General features: G+C 33.7%; 3 protein-coding genes across 4 annotated transcripts in view; 2 read left to right on the forward strand and 1 right to left on the reverse strand.

The window, feature by feature from the left end:
* Positions 1-5459, forward strand: part of LOC148302502 (clathrin heavy chain-like) — a 37649-nt gene extending 32190 nt beyond the window's left edge. For both annotated transcript variants that reach the window (XM_088271518.1, XM_088271519.1), the window contains exons 23-28: positions 469-711; positions 1729-1843; positions 2436-2602; positions 3104-3190; positions 3565-3691; positions 4103-5459. In XM_088271518.1, coding sequence (XP_088127644.1) covers positions 469-711; positions 1729-1843; positions 2436-2602; positions 3104-3190; positions 3565-3691; positions 4103-4182 — 819 coding nt within the window. In that variant the 3' untranslated portion in view covers positions 4183-5459. The remainder of the gene's footprint in view (positions 1-468; positions 712-1728; positions 1844-2435; positions 2603-3103; positions 3191-3564; positions 3692-4102) is intronic.
* A 3052-nt stretch (positions 5460-8511) lies between these two features.
* Positions 8512-10113, reverse strand: Pop4 (ribonuclease P/MRP subunit POP4). Its single transcript, XM_088271494.1, has one exon. It carries the CDS (start codon positions 9879-9881, stop codon positions 9267-9269), a length of 615 nt encoding a protein of 204 aa, XP_088127620.1. The 5' UTR covers positions 9882-10113; the 3' UTR covers positions 8512-9266.
* Positions 10114-10773: 660 nt separating this feature from the next.
* Rab35 (RAS oncogene family member Rab35) lies at positions 10774-22633 on the forward strand. Its single transcript, XM_088271493.1, has 4 exons — positions 10774-10989; positions 13001-13300; positions 18353-18501; positions 19016-22633. The coding sequence occupies exons 1-4, from the start codon at positions 10938-10940 to the stop codon at positions 19115-19117; spliced, it is 603 nt and encodes a 200-aa protein (XP_088127619.1). The 5' UTR covers positions 10774-10937; the 3' UTR covers positions 19118-22633.
* Positions 22634-22798: the final 165 nt, after the last annotated feature.

Here is a 22798-nt window from a genome sequence, read left to right on the forward strand (position 1 = left end):
AAAGTCATCCAATAGCTAAACAATATTCAACACTAACTTCACTCATTTCAAACAGCAATATCTGATGTCTCTAAATTTAAACGACATGTGAATACAATATTCTTATGACAGCTTTGCTTGAAATTTTTTCAACACTTTATTTGTATTAATCTTATTATGCTATGTTTACTTTTTTTACCCTTCTATGTATATACTTTATATTATGTCATGTACTTTATATGTATACTTACGTTGCATTATAGTGCTGTAATAGTATTAAATTATCTACTTAAATACTGCATGTAAAAGCCTCTCAGGCGTATGTACCAATAAATAAAGTAAATAAAAACCCTTGTTTTTAACTTCAACTAGTTTTGGAAACTTCAGATGCTTCCATCTATGGGTTTGAATATTCATGTCTTACCACGAAGTGAATGCCGAAACAATAAATAAGATTTGAGTAGGAGTTATCGGTTGTGTGGTGTTCAGGTTGCCAACATGGAGCTGTACTACAAGGCCATCCAGTTCTACCTGGACTACAAGCCGCTGCTGCTCAACGACACGCTGCTGGTGCTGGCCCCGCGCATGGACCACACGCGCGCCGTGGCCTTCTTCACCAAGGCCGGCCACCTGCAGCTCGTCAAGGCCTACCTGCGCTCCGTGCAGAGCCTCAACAACAAGGCCATCAACGAGGCGCTCAACGGCCTGCTCATCCAGGAGGAGGACTATCTGGTAACCAGTCATTATCCCGGAAAACTGTCAACGCAGACGAAGAAGAATATGAAAGTCTGATGTTAATCATGGGTAGAATTGGTGACCTAGCCTATTCTTCTTCATCTTTGTTGAGATATCAAAAAATGCCAATTTAAAATGTTCTTTAGGCTAGAATGTCCGCCTCCGTAGCGTAATGGTCAGCACGCTCGGCTACCATTCTGGAGGGTCTGGGTTCGATTCCCAGGGGGGGTTAAATAAATATAAGTGATTTTTTCACTGTAATATTTATTTAATATTACCCTGGACTGGTACCTGAAGCGGAGGGCTGATCACCTTTCCTTCATGTGTATACGATCAAGATAACACTGCGTTTATATGAAGCAGTGCCCTATGCACCATTTTGGTGCGGATAAGGATTTTTAGGCTAGAACTAGATGCATAAGACTTGCTAGCTCTCACTTTTCTGAATAAATTGTCAAAATGTCTCTGCAACATCGCTACTATACTCAAAAAAACCCTTATAGTCCATCGTATCGTTATGCCTTCAATGCTTTCATCAATTTACGGCATCGATATACAATATTGCTATTATTTATTCATTTTTATGTTCCCTTATTAACACATTGTTGTCGGGGGGACCCCTCAGTATACTAATCACCAGTAACCACAAACCCAATTCTCGTCCGTATAATATTTTTAGGCGTCTCTCGCGCTCTACCAAGAGTAAGAAAATAGAACGCTCATAAGCGTCTCCCATACAACAGTATGTAAAAGACGCTTTTAAGCGTTTACCGCATATAATATGTTAATTTTGCACCATTTTTGAGTCCTTAAATGATGTCTTACTATATCTAAAATCTTGATGATCATTAAGAAGTTGAGTACACATCTCGGCAGTTTTCTACTGACCTCAAGTGAACTGCGTAGGAAATAGATGATGTGATGAATAAGAATAGAAGTATTGACATTCAGCACAGATGAGCCCCATGGCAGGAAGAACCGTTGAATTTAATTATATATTTTTTTATTTTCCAGGGTCTCCGAACATCGATCGACGCATTCGACAACTTTGACACAATCGCGCTCGCTCAGAAATTAGAAAAACACGAACTGACAGAATTCAGACGCATCGCGGCATATCTATACAAAGGTAAGACAGCTAACTGCTGTTGTACAAACCAACTTCCCGTAGGGACAAAATAGCATCGGTGATCTCAACCTATTATAACTGAACTCTGTAAGAGAGTATTCTCCAAACCTAGCATCTTAAAGATCCAGGAGAAAAAGTACAATGAGTAACAAAAAAATTATATAACATATGTATTGATTGAAAAAGGTTGATTTAGGGGTATTTTAAACCCACTAGATTCATTGTCCGCTTCCGTAGTGTAATGGTCAGCACGCTCGGCTACTGTTCTGGAGGTCCCGGGTTCGATTCCCAGGGGGGGATGATAACACTGCGTTTATATGATGCAGTTCCCTATGCACCATTGGGGTGCGGATAAGGGTTTGAAGAAGATTCATTAAGGGATATTTTTAAGCTGCTAGGTTAATAAATTAATAAAAATTAATAATTTAATAATAAATTAAGATTGCACCAATTTGATGCAGTGCCCTATGCCTCATTGGGTGCGGATAAAGAGTCAGTAGTAGGTTCTCATTAAAAGACATCTTTAATCTACTAGGTTCTTTGAGGAATTTTTTAATGGTGTCAGGTTTATAGATGATTGAATTTTGTCCAGGAAACAACCGATGGAAGCAGTCGGTGGAGTTGTGCAAGAAGGATCGCCTGTTCAAGGACGCCATGGAGTACGCGGCCGAGTCGCGGCAGCAGGAGGTCGCCGAGGAGCTGCTGGGCTGGTTCCTGCAGCGCGGCAACCACGACTGCTTCGCCGCCTGCCTCTTCCAGGTAGGCACCCACCGACACTGTTAGATAACCACGGGGAGATTTCATCGGGACAATCACTCCACCAGCAAGCAAACAGTACTACATGTCACTACCACAGCATAAGCAGTGATTGTCCTGACGAAGAGACGGGTAAACTAAAATCTCGGTGAGAGGCTATATACAGTAAACCTCCCTATAACGTTGCGATAGGTACAGCAATTCGGCTGTCCAAACTTAAAACACAGTAAGGGACATTTTTTTTGTAGTACGTTTATTTAGCATTTTTGGACCAAGTAGCATTTGGACTATTATTGGACTTAGTCCAAAAATCCAAAAAAAACGTACTACAAAAAAATGTCCCTTACTGTGTTTTGAGTTTGGACAGCCGAATTATCAATGGGAACGTTTTAGGGAGTTAATGTTTTAAAATTATATTTTAATTTTTTTATGATTGCTTCGTCTAAATTATCCCTGCCTAAAGATTAAGGACCTCCGTATTGAATTCAAATTATTTGTTTTCAGTGCTATGACCTCCTCCGACCAGATGTCATCCTGGAGTTGGCGTGGAGACATAACATCATGGACTTTGCTATGCCTTTCTTAATTCAGGTAATAATACTTTTTAAGTTATCAGTTTAAGAAATGTACAGCGCCTGAATGAAGATTCTGAAGCTTATAATTATGTTTTACAGATATTAAAACATTCAGATCTTTTTTTAAATGAAGATGTTCCATCTTTTTCAATTCTCTACTTGTGAAGACAAACTTGTACATATTATTTTTTTATTATATTATATGATTATATTCATGGATGCTGCAAAGAGAAAATATGGTTTATAGGCATGGCCTAGGTGACGTTGTCCATGACAGAAGGACCTACAACCTGAGAACGAGAACGAGGAGAGCTGACCCCAGCAGTCTACAAAGATGATAAGTTGGGATGTAGCCAGGAAGAAGATATTGATGAATATGAATTTGTCCAGGTGATTCGGGAGTTCTCCACCAAAGTAGACCGACTGGAGGCGGCAGAGGGGCGGAGGGCGCAGGAGGGCGCGGAGCAGGAGCACAAGCCCATCCTGCTGGCCGAACCGCAGCTCATGCTCACAGCAGGTAACCGTCCTCTCTCTCTACCACATACTCCCAAAGTAAACTGAGCGGAGCTCTAATCATAATCAATTTCCGCCCGGACTATTGAATGAATTATCTCTCCTTATAAAAAATGCACCTCCTGTAATAACTTTTAAGAAAAGTCTGTCATCTATCTATCATTATCATCAAACCTCCTCCCTTTTTTCCCTCTACCAAAGTTTACTCCATTTTTCTTTTGCCTTCCTTATTATTCGATTTTTTTTGTCAAATGTTCAAGTACTATCTACCCTCTGATTGCAAACAGCTACATATGGTATCAAACATTTTGACCAATATCACTAGTTTGTTTTTGGTCGGTAGAAAGATAGCAGTAAGCCCGCCAATGTACTTAATTCTTTTCTGTACATGAAGTTCAAATAAATAAATTTACAGGTCCCTCCATGGGCTACCCGGGAGTGCCGGGAGCTCAGCCCTCCCCGTACGGCGGCGCCCCCTATGGCTACGGCATGTAGAGCGCGACCCGCGTATTCCCGCCAGCCTCCCAGGAGACAACCACTACACTCGCAGAACACATTCAGCTTCAGTCTCTTGACCCCTATCTCGCTAACCGAACGGGCAAAACCTTTCAAAATTACGTATCTCAGTTCTAGATGTTGTTGGTAACCAGACATACAATGCGTATGCGCCTTACTAACCTGTAAATTACTCACTTTAAATGCAAGAATAATAAATTATTACTCGAGTATTGTTTAAACAATACCTACAAATAAAGTTTGCTCTTTGGGAACTTATAGTCTTTCACAAACAAATAAAAAATATGTTTTCATTTGCCCGGTGAATTTTTCGAGCAGAAATCATCATGCTTATAGTATGTCATACCTATGAGTTGTCTCTGCGTGTTGCAGTATTGATAATGAGTCGACAACCTCCGGGCTCAACTAGTAAAGTGACATAAAAGGATGTTTATTTTGAATGAGCACGGAAGCGTATAAACATTGTTCCATTATGGCCAAAAATGTATTTGAGTATGCTAGATTTTTGCTAGTGTACTAGTAAATATCTCATTAACTCAAAGTAAGCTCGAAAAGTCATGTTGATCTTCGAGCAATTTAACGCGGTACAAATTTATATCATTTAAAAAAAGGTTATTGCCGATATGAGATATGTTTTTAGGAATAAACTTCTGCGAGGAGGATGGTCTATGAATACTTTATAACCCCGTTGCGCTGTTGGATAGAAATATGTATTACAAATTAGGATCCGCCTGTACATTGTGGAGGGAACCGGGAGAGGATTCACGTCGGGCGTGTAGAGTGCGCCTTGTAGGTAATAATTTGTCGTATAGAACGTTTGACTCGTGAAAGCTCCCGGTTCTTTCATATTTTTCGCGGCTTTGAGAAACTATATAGCAAAATTAAAACATGTATAGAGATTATAATAGGGCTAAATAAACATTTACGGAAAGTACTACAAATGATAAAATAGTTATTGTTTATTAAGAAAACACATTTTATTTTAGTGGAAACATTCATATGACGATACTCGGGACATTTATTTGGAGTTTTTTTGAGACTAATTATGCGTTAATTATATTCTTTATTCAATGTTATACATACATACAGATAATGACTTGCTCCTGTGTGCAAAATTAGGTATGTAGTAGCTTCCTGAAGTAGCGTTATAACATGTCAATTTCGTTGAGTTATGATCCGATTTGGGGATGAGAATTATTTAAGAAATACAAATTAATCTTTTAATGTACAAAATATTCTACATTTTGTTAGAAAAATTAATCAAATCTCCACGAAAAACCGTTTCTTGAATTTTTGCTTAAAATCCTTTTAAAAAAATTATAAATTAGTCATATTAAATACTGCACATATGAATGTATATATACGAATGATAAAAATAAGTATATAATTTGTGGATCTAACGAGACAAGTGTATCCAATATCGCATTGGATGTGTGAACTAACTTCTTTAATATAGATTCCATATATTATTATAAACTCGGATGATCAAATTTCCTTCAATGTGTAAAAAATTGTAAAGTCTTTAAAATAACGTAGGAATATTTATCAAATTTGTATGCTATTTCAATTATTTAGAGTTTAATGAATTTTATCATAGCCGTAAAAAGTATGATTTTACATTCAAATACGTGAAATATAAAATAAGTGCTAAAAATATTATTCAGGCAGAAAAACACATTTTAATTTTCAAGAGTTCAATGATTTGTTACTTTCTCAATTTATTCTCAGCCATTTTGTTACTTAATCTGCCAAAATCGACATCATAATTTTTATGATGCTACAATGTAAAAAAAAATATATATTTAAATGTTTGGTGCCTTTTTTATGTCATGTTTTTTTTTTCTTTGTTTAAATTTTCCTATTATAAAAGGTTATTAGCAATTCATTCAATTCAGAGCTTACCATGAATTTATATACATATATAAATATACATATACATATATATATATATATATATATATATATATATATATATATATATATATATATATATATATATATATATATATATATATATATATATATATATGTATATATATATATATATATATATATATATGTATATATATATGTATATATATGTATATATATCGCATGCACCAAATTACTTTGAGGTAATTTGTATTACACTGTGGGCTCAACCACAAAAAAATAATTTATTTAGTTTCACATAAACTAATTTGCAAAAAAGATCTGTGAATGTCAACATGCAGTAGAGTTTGTGCTAAAATTTGTTCACACAATGTCAAAAGTTAGTAAAATATAACAGATAAAGGCATACCGCACGTCGAAATACAATTTATATCCCTGTAGTACTGACACTCCTTACATAAACTCAAATATCCACTATTTGAAAGAGAGCTCTCGGAAGCATACAATTTAAGATAAAATAAGCATGTTTGTCAATTTTTTAAGAAAGGTATTCATAAATTAACCACAATAATAATAATAAATTTGGATAATTTATATAGCGCCATTTTTGTAAAATACTAACTCAAGGGCGCTTCAAAGTACTTGACTCCATTTGGGCTTACTTTACAGGAGAGAATTTTCTCTCCTGAACAAATCAAGCTGACAAAATGCCTTTTTTATATAAATATTTAATTTTACATGGGGGGACTCTGTATTTAAGCGTGTATTTTATTTTAAAATCTATTGCAATTCTGCTTGATAACTCGTAAATTTGAAACTAAATGAGTGTTACTTTTTGAGAGCCCGCAGTTATGTTTAATTCATTTGTACAAATAATCACTAGATGGCCCACTCTTTGCTGGGTTTAGACTTCATCTCATTAACATTCACCGGCTTATCACTGTTGGCGAACCTTCGGGAATGGACTTGTCGGATTTCATCCAAATCTGCGGACTGTGTTGGGAATGTGACTGATGTATCACTTGCGTATAATTCGTCTACTATTAAGTAACGTTAAGTCTTCATAAAAGATTAGTTTGTCTATAAGGCACATTGCAAAATGTTTATTTTTAAGCCGTGTGTTCCGTTAGCGCATCGCATCGTCAACATATTATTTAATTGTTATTTTATATGTATTAAACTTTTGATGCAGTTTGCTTATTGGTGTGAAAATGTAAAAAAATACAGGATATAAAGTATGTTATTTTCTCTATTGTGCAATCGGCATTAGATATTTTTGTTACTTTTTGCACCTAATTTACTTTGTTACACTTATCTTTATCTAATGCTGTTTATTTAAATAATGTTTTTAAAGGTACGAACGACGGCCTCAAGTTCAGTAAATGTTTGAATTGAATAAAACGTATTCCTCTATTATTTTATAATTATGATAAGAACTTGATACTTGTATGTATGCGCTTAGATCATTCCTTTTGTTTCTCATTTAGGTTTATGCCTTCTGTTTGAGGTAGTAAGTAACAAATAGATTGTACTAGTTTCGTATTTATTCCTGTAAAAATGTGCTTTCTTGGATTTATAATAAAGTATGATATATGAATATTACAACTATCTTTTTCTCGCAACCCAAAAATGTGTCAAACCAAATGTGATACTGATAGGCAGGGAATAAAACACCACACCATTCTGCTTTCAAATTCTTCGCCTCTTCCGCATTCGTGCATCATGGACACGCATGTAAGTAATCACTTAAACCGGCCAATATAATATCCATATCCATATTCCAGAAGAGATCATTCCTGTGCCTGAGGTATCAATACGGGGTGATTAAATATTACAATGAAAAATCACTCATATTTATTTTGACCCCCTGGGAATCGAACCCAGGACCGCCAGCTTGGTAGTCAAACCCACTAACAATTACACTATTAAACAGACAAATATACTGAAATTTTAAGATTCCTTGTACATTTTTTCGTCATAATGAATAATGGGTAATTGTAATATTTTTGGTGAAAATGAAAAAACTAAAAATATTATCAAAAAAATATATTTCAATTGATTCAGTATAATTAACTGGATAACTTCGACGATGCAGATAACCAACTCTATTCCAATTGAAAATTATAAATAAAAATTTGTTAAATACGTTCATTGCTAGCTATATAATTAGATATTCAATGCCACGCTGAGAATAATAGGCTCTTCTAAAGTAAGTAAATAATATGTAAAATGAATTGAAATCAAGGTAATAATACCGTACGCGCCCTTTTATGCCATTACAAATGCAGTAACTTCATCCCAGGTATAAAAATGACAGTTATTTTTTCAAAGGCGAGCAAATCAAAGCCATTTTTACACGAGCATTTTTTTTTTACTGGAAAAATTGTTTATAATTTTTTACTGTAATATTTTTGGAATCGTGTCCTTTGAGGTTGAGGCAAACTAAAGGCGTGTTTACATGAGCACTAATTTTGTGTAGATGTTGTGTCAAACAAATATGTACAAGGAGGATTGTTTTTTTTTCAAATGAAAACAAGAACAATTATTTTTTATTTTATTTATTCTCTAATATTTTCAAACTAGTGAATAAAACTGAAGTGATTCAGAATTATAATTTTTTTCATGGTACATGCAGAAACTTTGTTCCAGACACAATCCTGCTCTCCATCGAATTCGGAAGATATGGTCAACAGGTAGGGATACTATTGTAATAGTTATCCATAGAAAAGGAATTACCGACTTGGGTGCTCCCTTCCATCAGCTTATTGACAACTTTACTGGTATGATTTTCTTTCCACTCAACTCCTGGTCGGCTGAAGCACCGTACGCAATTATTTTTAGTGCCAAACCATGAGGCCCCCGTGTCAGTGGTTACGTGAAATTAAATCCACCTCAGTAGCTAAAGGATAATGTAAACACGACAAGTTTTGAAAACTACAGATGTTTTTACTTGCTGATAACATCTGTAGTTCTCAAAACAAGTTGCATTAATATACTGAAGAACTTGTTCTTATTTATACATGTGCTTTATTTTTATATTTACATCATGTTATACCACAAAATTAATGCCAAATCAATAAATAATAAAACTCTTTTTTAAATTCAATGGATTCTAGAAATAATAATTATCAGTTGTAAGTGTAAAAAGATTTTATTGGGCAAACTTAAAATATAATATTCATCGAAACCTATCACAGTTCAGATAACATGAACAATTTAGAGTGTTTGACCGATCTTTCTGCCGGCCTTCTGTTAATATGTTTTCCAAATATCGTAAGATCTACATTATCCAAGTGAAACACAAATACACACTGTGCCTTGGGCACTGTCCTAATAATGTTGTCTTTACACAGAAGTTTAAACGTGTTCTTTGTGTCAATAACGCACACTCCCGAAACGCCAACTAGAGATGGACACTTGGACTGCGAAACTGTTATTTTTGCCCCGTGAAAATCAGATTTGAATATTGTATGAGAGAAGCCCTCCCAGGCTTTTTCTTCTATGGAAGGAATACAGTCTCTCTTCAAATTTAACTGTTGCTCCATGTAACTATTCCACATACGGTTCATTGCGAGACAGTCGTCATACTTCATTCCCTTTCTGGGCAAGTGGAAGAGCCCCAATGCCTTTTTTTCTTTCCTAGTGATATATTTAGATTTTTTGGTCCCTTTATTGATCGTTTTCTTTTTAGTTTTTCGTTTGCTCAGTGTAAGAGACTTCTTCAAGTCTTCTTCTAACTGTGAGAGGTCGGCTCTCTTGATGTTGTCTTTTAAGAATTTCTTAACTGACGCGACGTTTTGATCCATTTTGTAAATATAATTTTTAATTAAAAGTAATTTTCATAAAATATTATTTGACTGCAAATTTTATATGTAATCTTGATATTAAAACTAGGGGAAAACGAAGAAGATAGGAAAAAAGAAACAATGTATTGTATTTTTAAGCACTGTGCACAAATTATAGGTTATGTTTTCCCGACTTTTGACTTTTTTTTACGTCATTAAATTGTAGTATGTATGAGCTACCTACTAATTTAGGGCTGCCACCAAGTGAACGTTTTCCAAATCAGTTTTTTTAAGGTACCTACCTAATGATGTATTTTTCATATTTTATTTTTTCAATAAAAAAAATCCAAATGAACGGAAAATATTCCGGATTAGATTTGAGAGAATTTCAAGATAAGATAAAAATATCAACAATTTGTTAATATTTTTAATAGACATTTGATTATTAACCCTAAAGATATATATATTTATATATATATATATATATATATATATATATATATATATATATATATATATATATATATATATATATATATATATATATATATATATATATATATATATATATATATATATATATATATATATATATATATATATATATATATATATATATTTATATATATATATATATATATATATATATATATATATATAGAGAGAGAGAGAGAGAGAGAGAGAAAAACATCAACAACTATCTAAAACTTAAAAATGCAAAATAGAAGCGCTGGGCCAAAATAATTGTTTGAAAAATTATTAATTAGATTAGATTTAGAATTATATCCATGCTTGTGCCTCCACTACCGGCAATTATTTTGTTCAAGTAGGTACTTGCAATAATTATGTTAAAATGATAAGTATGTAAAAACGAACATCTTGTCGCCGTTAATCATTATTCTATGGAAAGATTACGATATATTTTCTATGTCGGAGAGTGACGCAGAAATTGTTGCCGAGGGGGGATGAATGAATTAATGAGTAATCGCTGTGGAACTCATTTATGTCATATTTTTAACAAAGTGTTTAATTTCGTTTATATGATTTACACGTAGTGAAAAATTTCGGGACCGTACCATGGCTCGGGAGTACGACCATCTCTTTAAGCTGCTGATCATAGGCGATAGTGGTGAGTGGTGGGCGAGGTCTATTACTATACATACTTAATCCTCCAAAACGACCCCTTTCAGTGCTCTCGTTCATTGGAATTCCTAGTTTTACTGTCCGATCCTTTATTATCACGCACTCGCGCACCTGCGACCATCGCGTGACATCTACAAACAGATTTCCACTCCATCTGTAGCCGAGCTATAAACGTCAAACGACAAAGTTTTAAATTAAAATTCTCGCGCAAACTTTATAAAACTACGTGTAATTAAAGCGGGTCTGCAATAATCGCGTCGTTTTCTCGTTTGTGGTGTATTTGTGTAATTGTTTCAATCTTTTGTTTTTCGTGTTCAGTCATGTATGACAAACTGAAGAGAGTGTACAGATATTACTTGATTAGGCGATCAGCTCTCGCGTTTCACCATAAGTCTCAAGGCTTCAAACCCGTCTCCGAACTCCGAGTATTGTTATAATTCCTCCAGGTTATTTAAATTTTGTAACAATTCTTAAATAATCCTGGCCTTAAGTTGGTTATATTGTCAATGAAAACAAATGATGTCTGAAGTTATTTACGTTTCCCTTATTCCTTTATCCGTCCCCAGCTTCATTGAATAAGCCCGAGTGATATCTAAATCGTTAGTTATTTATTAGTTTAAAACATTTTATTAGATCGGTACATTGGTGAGTTTATTGTTTTGAATGAATCTTGCAACTAGCCAATAAACAGGTTAGTAAAACTGGCCAAGGTTTGTGAACTTAACTTGTCCAAAACATACTTTAAAAAGGATTATTATAGGAATAACGCTAAGGGCTAGTAAAAGTTTTCTGTACGTAGGAGATAAAAATAGGAATGATAAGTAGGAAAAAATAAATTTCTTCCATTTATTTACCAGTAGTCACAAATCAAAGCCGTGATGCCTGTTTAAAGTCGAATATTTGTCCAATTATGCCACGACATCTGTTGAAGCCACCCTTTCTTCATCATTTCTGTTATAGACATTCATTTGATAATGCCCTAACAAGGCGAAACAATTGTTGCAAATAATTTTTTTATGTGTTAGTTAAATACAACTGAGTAGACTCAAAAAATCTGTGTTCGATTTAAAATTAATACATAAATTTTCTGTTATACCTAACTCAGCCTTACAGTTTATTCATTTCGACCCTGTGACATGGAGTAAAAAGTAGTCGTTGAATTAATTTAAACAAAAATTAAAGAATTATTCTCGGCCTGGGTTGCCATGACTAAATACTTTATTATTCCTGAATCGTGGTTATAAGTTATTTTTTATTTTTAAATAATTACATACCTGAAACTAGAATGTTATGGGAACATTATAATCGAATTTGAGAAGAAAAATTTAAAACCACTTTAATGAACTGTATTTAAAATTAAAATTGTATTTTTACTCATGTGTACACATATACTTTTTATTGATTTAAATTTAAAAAGGGTGAATATATGTTGTATAATACATTATTTTATTCACCTACTGGTGCATAGTATACTGCGTCAAAAGGATATAACGTTGATTAAATTATGGTAAGGTGATCCGCTCCTGCATTTCAGGTACTATTGCAGGGTTATATGAAATAAATACGACAATGAAATATTCCTCATACTTACTTTTACTCCTCAGGGAATTAAACCCACACAAGTTCTAGCACGGCAACTATAGGCTATAGCAACTACACTATGGAGGCAGACACTATAACACCTCATTTAAAAAAAATCTCAATTCCAGCATGTAGGGATTGGTATTCCTTTTAATTTAAGTTTAACTTGGTCGATTCCATTATTTTTTTTAAATATATTTATTTCTTTATATATTTATGTGTTTTAATGCATTCCGCATCATTTTACACAAACCGAAATGGATAAAATAATGCAGAGTGATTTTAAGAAACAGTGGTACTTACCAAGTAAATCATTAATTAAAAATGGATAGATATTATCACAAAGTGACTGTTGAATCAACTAATGAAATTATTAATATTCAGACTAGTCAGTAACAGAGTTTGTTGCATTGCAGGTGTCGGGAAAAGTTCTCTCTTGCTCCGGTTCGCAGACAACACATTCTCGGGTAGCTACATCACCACCATCGGCGTGGACTTCAAGATCCGCACGGTGGACATCAATGGCGAGCGCGTCAAGCTGCAGATCTGGGACACGGCCGGCCAGGAGCGCTTCCGCACCATAACCAGCACCTACTACCGCGGCACGCACGGCGTCATCGTCGTGTACGACGTCACCAGCGGCGACTCCTTCGCCAACGTCAAGCGCTGGCTGCACGAGATCGAGCAGAACTGCGACGTCGTCAACAAAGTTCTCGGTGAGTTCTCGGCTTTAACTTCATTTTTTCTCCCATATAAATCATTCCTTTGAACATTGACAACTTGCCTTAGATGCGTTATGGCGGGGACTGACCGAAGCCATTTCGTTGTAACATAACACGTTACGATGCGAGCATTCGTATAGTCAGTACAGCATACATAGTCGGAGCGCTTGCCGCGAGTGAGTCCCCACCTTTATATATATATTAACCTCTCGCCTTGCGAGTTCTTTCAAAGTAAGTATTATCTTAACACGTCAACTACCAAAAGCCAACTAGTCAGCTTTTCGCTGCCAAGCGTAAACGACCAAACACCGACTAATCAGTTTTTCTATAAAATTAATTCAATCACCAACGAATCTACAACAAAATCCCGATACATCCTACAATATATGCAATTTTACAATAGTAAATAGATTGTTTAATTAAAAAATTAAAGTCAATAAAAAGTTCAATGAAGAATAAATTGTCAGTAAATAAAATGTTAAAATTTGCAATATCATGATTTCCAATAAATAAACTAATAAAAATGTCAAAATCGAAAATGTTAAAACCGGTAGCGGCGTTTAGTAATAGCTCTGTTATAAATTAACTCTATATCTTATTATAACGTCAACCAACTTCAAAGCCAATGGCTTCTTCTTGACCAATAAATTATAAGAAGATACGTATAGCTATTTTATAAAAAAGTAATTTTTTATGTTCTATAATGGAAATCTAATCTTGATGTTAGTGTGTCAAATATTGACATATTGGTCTTTATGCTCAATTCAATCACCTATTTACATTTTACGAAAATTGCACTTACCAATTTAATCAAATCATTATTATTATTATCATCAAACCACATGTTTTATCGAGATGTTTTATTCTAAATTTAATGGATCTTTGTCAGATGGGAGGAATACCTAATTTAACATACTCAATCTATAAAGGATTGTATTAGACTCGTTTTGTGTTTATAACAGCCGATATAATTAATATTTTCATTCATCATTTTCTTTTGGAAAATTCGCCTTCGTAAATAAGTTGTTTTCGAAAGTTGGCAATGAATGACATCACAGAAACGATGGAGTTATTTTAACGTTAGTGTCATTGTTAAATTATTGGCGGCTCTATTTCTTGATGTCTATGGTCCACCCTTCCTCTCTCTCCCCTCATATTTGCATAACACAAATGGTGTGTAGTGAACAATCCCCACTACTACTATTACATCTCTATAAACCATATGACATCATAAAACGTTAGATGACGGAAATTTGATGACATGCGAACGCACGTTTTTAGTTTTATTAATATCTTAACATTTTTAATTAATGTTTTACTTAGTAAATACCACTATTTCTTAAAATCTACTGTGACACACGTTTCGATGCATTCCGAATCATTTTTAAACACCGTAGTAAGATGTGGAATGCATCGAAACACGTGTCACAGTAGATTTTAAGAAATAGTGGTATTTACTAAGTAAAACATTAATTAAAAATGGATAGATTTTACCACAAAGTGACTGCCGAATCAATTAATGAAAATATCTGAAGTTTAGACTTTCACATCTCCCTTAGTTCTCTACAGATTTCAATAAGAATGTCACCGATAGATAGTCCTCTGATTTTTCACATTAATTTATTAGCCAATAATCACACATCGTGATATTTATCCATTGTGATGTCGGTACTAAAGATAATTATGCTAAAACTTCAAGAAACTCTCTGGAGAGGTTCCCAGCGCTTGAATTACAAGCGTGGATGTACAGCGTCTTTGCGGCGTATTTATTTATGTATTGTACAAAAATTACATTTTCAGAATTATTTTTATTATTTAGTCTATACTCTTTTGGTCAAGAGTTTTACCATACATTATTTAACTGTACAACATCATTTAGCATTTATTTGTTGAATTGGTGTTCAATTTTTTTTTAATTCTACTTATCTTGCTTTTAATTATATTGATAATAATCATTTGAACATCTTTTTATCTTAAATTACAAAACTAACACGCCACAGTTATAAAGAGGAGTGTCGTATGCACTGTGAGGTAAATTGAAGAGATAATATCAGTTATATTTCAAACAAAAATTATTGTTTTTCTCAATAGAGATGACAATAATAATACAATGTACAACACAGATAACTGTACTCAGTTACTGCAGTGCAAAGGTCAAACTTTTTTGATATAAATGTACTGTAAAATAGCGTTTAAATCATTTAAACAATATTTTTTTACCAGTTTCTTTAAAAACTATAGTTTTGCATTATATGTAATTTCTTTTCTGTTATATGGTATGACTATATTTCTAGTCATTATTATACCCTGAGGAATATTGAATTCAGACATTTAAATACATTGCAATGCCATACGTTGATATTTGCAATGGTAATGAAAGCTATATTCTTTCCAGAGCTACACCCGGCCAATCACCATGCTATAATGGTCTCTATAGACCGCAAGGTTAATGATGGTGAATAAGGGATTTTTTTTTAAAACTTGTAACGACGTTCCAGTGTTTTCCCGCCATTTGATGTATACAAATTTTGATCCTATATATATATATCACCTTTGACATCTCAACATAGATGAAGAATATAGATGTCTGGGTATTTACAGGACTTACAACATGGTTTAAGTGATAACTTTAAAATTCACCATTCTACCCATGATTGACAACCCCGCTACTCAAATTTCGGAACTCACTTTAAACCTTTAGTATCAAATTTATTAATAAATCCTAAAAAATCTAGTGACCATGACTCTTAAAAAACAGTACCCCTTCTCCTTCCAAAACATTGAATGATGTCATGTTTTTATCAGAATTTGCTGTGGGCCCCACAAACATTAATCCCTTGTCTAATTTATGAATATATAGAAATATATATATATATATATGTTATCTAATGTATTATCGGTCTACTCGACAGCTACATTCTAAAAAAGGAACAATATTTAAATGTGATAGCCTAATCTGATCAATTTCACACTATTACTGTGATAAGGCATGCCTAACTTTCTGTAAATATTATCCACGCAGAATTAGGTAGGTTTACTTGCGACTCATTTTGATTTGGATGTATTTCATGTTCTATTACACCACTAATATCCTTATGGTATACATGTGGGCAGTGGCGTGCACAGTTTTTAATCAGAGTAGGCAGTAGGGTTGGGTAAGGATAAGGCATAGTAAGCACTGGTCGTGTTTCTATATGGAACACAAGTAATCCAGGGTAGGCGCTGCTTTTCTGCCTATATATAATGCATACCAGTGGAGGTGCAATACTGTTTTTAACTATTTACCCATAATCGGTACGCAGTTTGGGCCACCTTCAATATTATCCGTTATATGTTTGCCATACATTTTATGCCAGTGCGGTACGCAACATTCAAAACCTCTAATTCACAGCCCAAGTTATTCAAATTCTATTGTTTTATGACTTAAAATGTACCTTATTCTTGGTATGTACTATTACATCTATCTGAATAATCCTGAAGACAGTATCCTTATATATTTTTTTCTTTCACTCTCTTATTTGTTTATTATTTTTAATTTCATTGTATAAAAAAATGTTGTAAAACATATATGGCTGACTAAGTATTGCACCTACCACTTAGTCAAGCTGGAATAAAGAGTTATTATTATTATTATAGGGTTTTCCCGGCCGCCGTAATTACATATATCAGCGTTTCGTTAATGTAAGAAAAAATTTCCTTGCTGGCGCAATTTGTATGATGAAAGATTCATCATCCAATTGATCCAGTCTTTGCGAACGAATTATACAAATCTACTGATGCAGATCTTAATGGCCAGATCTTAGAGCCAACTATAGCAGTGATTGTGATAGTCAACAACTGCACATGATACGGCATGTACGACAAATACGCGCGGGTCATTTGTGAACATTAAATAAATATTTTCGTAGTAATAAAAAAACTCATTTAGTTTTCATTATAATATTAAATTGATCAAAAATACCAATAAATTTTAAAAACACCCTGTATAATATGTACATTGTGTACTTCCCATATTGATAAGTGCAACTATACTCAGATAAGGCAGATTATTTCCTGCTGTGGTATGTATTTCAATTTACTGGTGATTTTTATTTTTACTCTATCCTATTTGGTTGACAATCTCTCCTGGGTCGGGGTGTGAAGTCAGATAAGAAATTTTGACTTAGGTACATGACTGTAAAAATAAAAAAGTTCTATAAAAACCCCGTATTTGAGACAAGCCTTATCGTTTAAAAAAAAAAGAGAAGGATATTCAAATGCAAATTTAGAATAATGATTTTTACACAGGACATACATAACCACCTTGTAGCAACTGCAATCAAGGATCATTTTCAGTGTCAATATGAAAATTCCCATTTGACTTAAAATTTATATTATAGTATTCAGTACTTGTCAATTTAAAACAATAATTATATTTACTATATTAATAATAATCTGATTCTGTTCGCCTCCGTAGTGTAATAGTTATCACGCTCGGCTACTGCACCCGGGTTCGATTCCCAGGGGTTCAAATAAATATTAAAGTGATTTTTTCACTCTAATATTTATTCAATATAACCCTGGACTGGTACCTGAAGCGGAGGGCTGACCACCTTTCCTTCGTGTGTTAATGATCGACATAACACCCCATCAATACGATGCAATGCCCTATGCACCATTGGGTGCGGATAAGGGTTAGAATATTATTAATAATAACAATTAATAATTTTGGTTTCATATAATTTTTTAATATTGTACAATATTATTTTTGAACAAAATATCATAGCCAAGTCTTGATTATTATTTAAGAGCACACGAGGCTTAAATGTCACTCAAGACACACGAGTTAAACTAGTGTAAATTATTTTAACCGTGTGTATTAAAAGAAAACTCGGCTTTTCAAAACTAATAATATGACCTCCATAATATAAGCTGTTGCCTCTTTTGTAGATAGGCATTATCTTTGTGACATGTATGACATCACTCTTTTATAGGAATGTAATCCCCACAAATATGGAGGGACTTTTGAATTTATCTATGAGTTCTCATTGTCTATGGGTGTTACAGTTGGGAACAAGAACGACACACCCGAGAGGAAAGTGGTGGTGACGGAGGATGCCCAGAGGTTTGCGGACCAGATGGGGATACCGCTGTTTGAAACCAGCGCCAAAGACAACATCAACGTAGAAGATATGTTCCTTAGGGTAACTAAAATGGTGAGTGCTTTCCTTAACTTTCTCTATTGGTCTTTTCGAGAAACTCAGACAAGCTCCACACACCGGCCAATTCATCAATTGTCAGCGGCGAACATCCCGAGCGTAGGGAACCTAACACCTAGCAAAAGTGTGGCAATTGATAGCGTTATCCATAATATCTGATGCAGTTCCTATGCACCGTTGTATGCAGATAAAACTAAGTCCTTGTGGATAATTATATAAATTCTTTTCATCGTAAAGTATTTCAAAAACTTGATTTATTATTATCTGGGTTCTCCCGGTGACAAACTTGAATTTCTGTTTATCGGATCTTTACAATTCATGCATGTTGATTATTTTATACAATGGTTTGTATAAAAATGTAAGGAGATGGAACCATCCAGACTCCCATTGCAGTGCACCAAAGAGATGGATTGGCAGCTGGGAATTAACATCGCAGGAGGCTAATCCTAAGGAGAGATATTTATATAATATATTTTTTTATTTTCTAACTGTTTTTTTTTCCTCGTTTCAGGTTTTGAGATCGAAAAAAGAGATGAAAGAAAGACAAAATGTGAATGCACCGGACACAGTGAACCTCCACCGCTCTCGGAAGCAGAAGAGAAAGTGCTGCTAATATTATGTCCTTCTAGGTTATTCCTACTACCTTCATCCCTCGGGCGCCGCCGCCACCCACCCCACCCATCCCCGTTACAGCCAAACTAAGGATCCACATATTTACACATTACACTTCATTCGCTGCCTTTACACATACGCGTTTTACCGCACGATTAGCGCTTTGCCATGGGACAAGACAGGTGAGTGTCTGACGTTCAGTGAAGCGCACGTGTGTAAAGACAGCTATTCTCTCGCAGTCACTGCTTTGGCTCAAATGCCCATCGATATGTAACTGGATTAGGTTAGTTAGAAGATATTTTGTAATAGTAAAAAGTTAAATTAATTTAAATGAGGGCGTTAATGATAAATACGGCAGTATTCAAACGACCGATCCAACACTATTGTTAATTACATGAACTCAAAGTAGCGGTCTTGTGCTTCAGCTACTGTTAGAGGTTATTATTAAATAAATATTTTAGTGAAAAATTTCTAATATACTGGAAATCGAACCCGGGACCCACTTTCAGCACTGTGAGCAAACACACTAACAACTACACGACAGAAACGTACGTCTTAAAATCAATTATAATGACAAACGGTTTTGAAGCAAATAGCTTCCTCAAGACTAATTAATACTAAAAAGTTAGTAGAGCTTGGGCAGAAACCTCAAGTGTCTATTTAATACCTAATTTCAAGCAATGTGCAATTTGCACATTGCTTACCATTGGTTATTTACCAATGGTAAAATCCATACATATAATAATTACTTCAATCCTCTTCTATATTGTGGAGATTTCTATGAATTTTGAAAAACTTTAAACGTGTTAGAGACTTATTTAAGGTTAAATTGTATATCTTTGAAATACTAGAAAAATGTGATGATAAGGACACTGCTAAATTTATCATTGATGCTTTCATAATTCAGTTGAGGCAGTGATTGAATACAGATTGTATGTAAGAGCCAAAAAGCCTCATTTATAAAACAAAAATTGTCAGCATAACGCATAAAACTCCTGGGCGTACTGAACAGAGGAGAATAAAAATATGTTTGAATGGATGAACTTGTGGATTCCAAAATTACCTTCTTTTGAAATTAATAGTGTTTTTTTTTAAATTATTTATTTATTCAAATATTCCTTTTGTTGGTTGAATTATCATGATTTTAGTCTCCTTTGTAAAGTAAACCCAGATCAAAAGTAGACACGTTATAGATTTATAAAATATTTTCAAATATGTACGACCTTTTAACTCTTGTAATTCTAAACGGCGGACCAAATAAACTGAATAATTCGATTTCTACTTCATTTAGTGCACAAATCACATGACTGTTTTGTTGCATTACGTTGTTGTAAGTGAGTGAGTGAGTGAGTGAGTGTGGGCGGCGCCGTAGCATAAATGATTAAATCATTAGATTTTTAATTCGAGTATCCTTCTTTCCTGTTTCAACGAGTGTTGAATTTACCAATGAAATTTTCATACATAATGTTGAACATTATTTAGATAGAAAGTTTCCAATGAAGTGAACGGTTCCGATTATGATCGGTTATAATAATTATTATAGGTGTGTGTCTGTTTGTATGTCGGTGAATCTGTAATACCTCTGTATAGCTCGTATTTCTCTTTAAACGTACACAACTATGGTGAACTAATTGTATAGTTTAAATTTGTACTATATTTTAATATCAGTGTCAGTGATGAGTCCTTGAAAAGGTACTATACATACATTTTCATGTGAAAGCACGCTGTGATTGTTGCGTTTGCTATGAAAGTAGCGTGTTAACAGTTTAAGGACCGGTCCTGTGCTATTGTGGATTACCTGGATTTTCAAAGAATATCATTCTAAAAAACATACCTATTCCAATAGGTTTCCATCAATTTTAAGCTCTAATCCCTTGAGTATCTAGATTTTGATCATTATTTATTGAGTATCTGTAAGAAAAAATAATGTCGCAGGATTTTTTTTAAAAATGGGATTAGTTTTCCTTTATAAATTCAGACATAATATTATGATAATTCAAATAAGATTAATTTTGTCAATGATTTACAAAATTGTATTATCATTATTGTATTTTCTATTTAAATGCATATCTTAATTCAATAACTTCTTAGTTTTCTAAATGTTCCATCAATATTGATACATAAAGCTTAATGATAAAGATTTTAATACATTTTGCCTCAAAATATTCATTAAAAATGTCAAAATTATTACAATGAGATTGAATTGAGTTTAAATTTGTTTTACGCATATTATTTGTACATTTATCGGTCCTTGAGGTGGTAATGTGTAATTGAAAAGTGCATTCGTACGCCTTACAGCTAACTTCACACAATACATTTATACTGTGTGAAGTTAGCCGCAAGATGTGAGCAAATTATCAGATTTAAATGACCAGCTTTTGCGAACTTCAATGTACAAATGTAGCTTTTGATTGTATTAAGCTACACGCTACATTCTACTCTTTGGTACATTGTCCGAACACTAAGATCATATTGTACCAACACTAAGATCATGTACCTTTGTAGCGTTAGGATCATGTATAATTCACATTTTTGTCTTAGCATTTCTCAGCGCAGTTCAGAGTCAAAAATCAAATTGCTTTTGTCAATTTTTCATAATTCAATACCTCGTTTCCCCACCAATTTGTCAAAAGTGACTCTTGAGTGTACATATTCTAGTATGAAGTAAAAAAAAACGGTAAATAGCGCAAGTAAATTATTTTTTCAAGCTAAAGAAATTCCTTTTATTCTAATCGAAAGCTTCATATGTCAGCGCAAATCAAAAGTTGATATTAAAAGCATAAATAATTGTTGTTTAATGATAGAGAATATGTAAATACATTTTGTTTGTTTGTTGGGAAAAACGAGGTATTGTTTGACAAGCCCAAAACATCAAAAATAAAATTACAAAGCCCTTTGCTTTGATAGTGAAAAAAAATGCAATTTTTACAAGTATTTGAAAAGTTTGTAATTGGATTGTATTTGAATAATGATCTCTTATCCATTGAATAAGGCAGTACATTGGATTGGTGGAGTATTATCTTGATAGTTTCACATAAAGACAAGATGATCGGTCTTACACTTCGGGTGTCAGTGTTGAATAACATTAAAAGAGTTATTTTGTTTTATTTTTACTTTTATAACACTCCGTCCGCCTCCGTAGTGTAATGGTCAGCACGCTCGGCTATCGTACTGGAGGTCCTGAGTTCGATTCCCAGGGGGGGTCAAATAAATATAAGTGATTTTTTCACTCCAATATTTATTCAATATTTCCCTGGACTGGTACCTGAAGCGGAGGGCTCATCGCCTTTACTTCATGTTTTAACGATCAAGAGTACACTGTGTAATGTATAATGATGCAGTGCCCTATGCACCATCGGTTGCGGATAAGGGTGAGAAGAAGAAGATTATAACACTATCAAAGCAAAGAATTGTTTATTTTGCTGTGAAAAATAAGCAAGTTTGCTCAAGAAACATTGTTTTATTAATTTCTATGTATTTTATACATGATTTTTCAAAATATATTTTATTTTAGTAGATAGCATGTTTTAATACTCCATTTTTTATCAAATAGTTTTCACAATTGATTTTTAAAATATGAGATGCAAATTGCCAAAGTCCACTGCTATTCTTTTCCGTATACATATAAAAAAAATTGTCTTTAGGGGTGTGAAAATTTTAAATTACCATTTTTGTTTGTCTT

Source organism: Brachycentrus maculatus, unplaced genomic scaffold (genome assembly GCF_059751285.1).
Source record: "Brachycentrus maculatus isolate JH-2025_06_01 unplaced genomic scaffold, ASM5975128v1 h1tg000442l, whole genome shotgun sequence".
In the NCBI taxonomy this organism is placed as follows: domain Eukaryota; kingdom Metazoa; phylum Arthropoda; class Insecta; order Trichoptera; family Brachycentridae; genus Brachycentrus; species Brachycentrus maculatus.

Coding starts and splice junctions, on each gene's coding strand:
- Pop4 (XM_088271494.1), bottom strand. CDS start 9,881: ATGGATCAAAACGTCGCGTCAGTTAAGAAATTCTTAAAAGACAACATC.
- Rab35 (XM_088271493.1), top strand. CDS start 10,938: ATGGCTCGGGAGTACGACCATCTCTTTAAGCTGCTGATCATAGGCGAT. Junction 10,990..13,000: donor GCTGATCATAGGCGATAGTG/GTGAGTGGTGGG, acceptor GTTGCATTGCAG/GTGTCGGGAAAAGTTCTCTC. Junction 18,502..19,015: donor TCCTTAGGGTAACTAAAATG/GTGAGTGCTTTC, acceptor TCCTCGTTTCAG/GTTTTGAGATCGAAAAAAGA.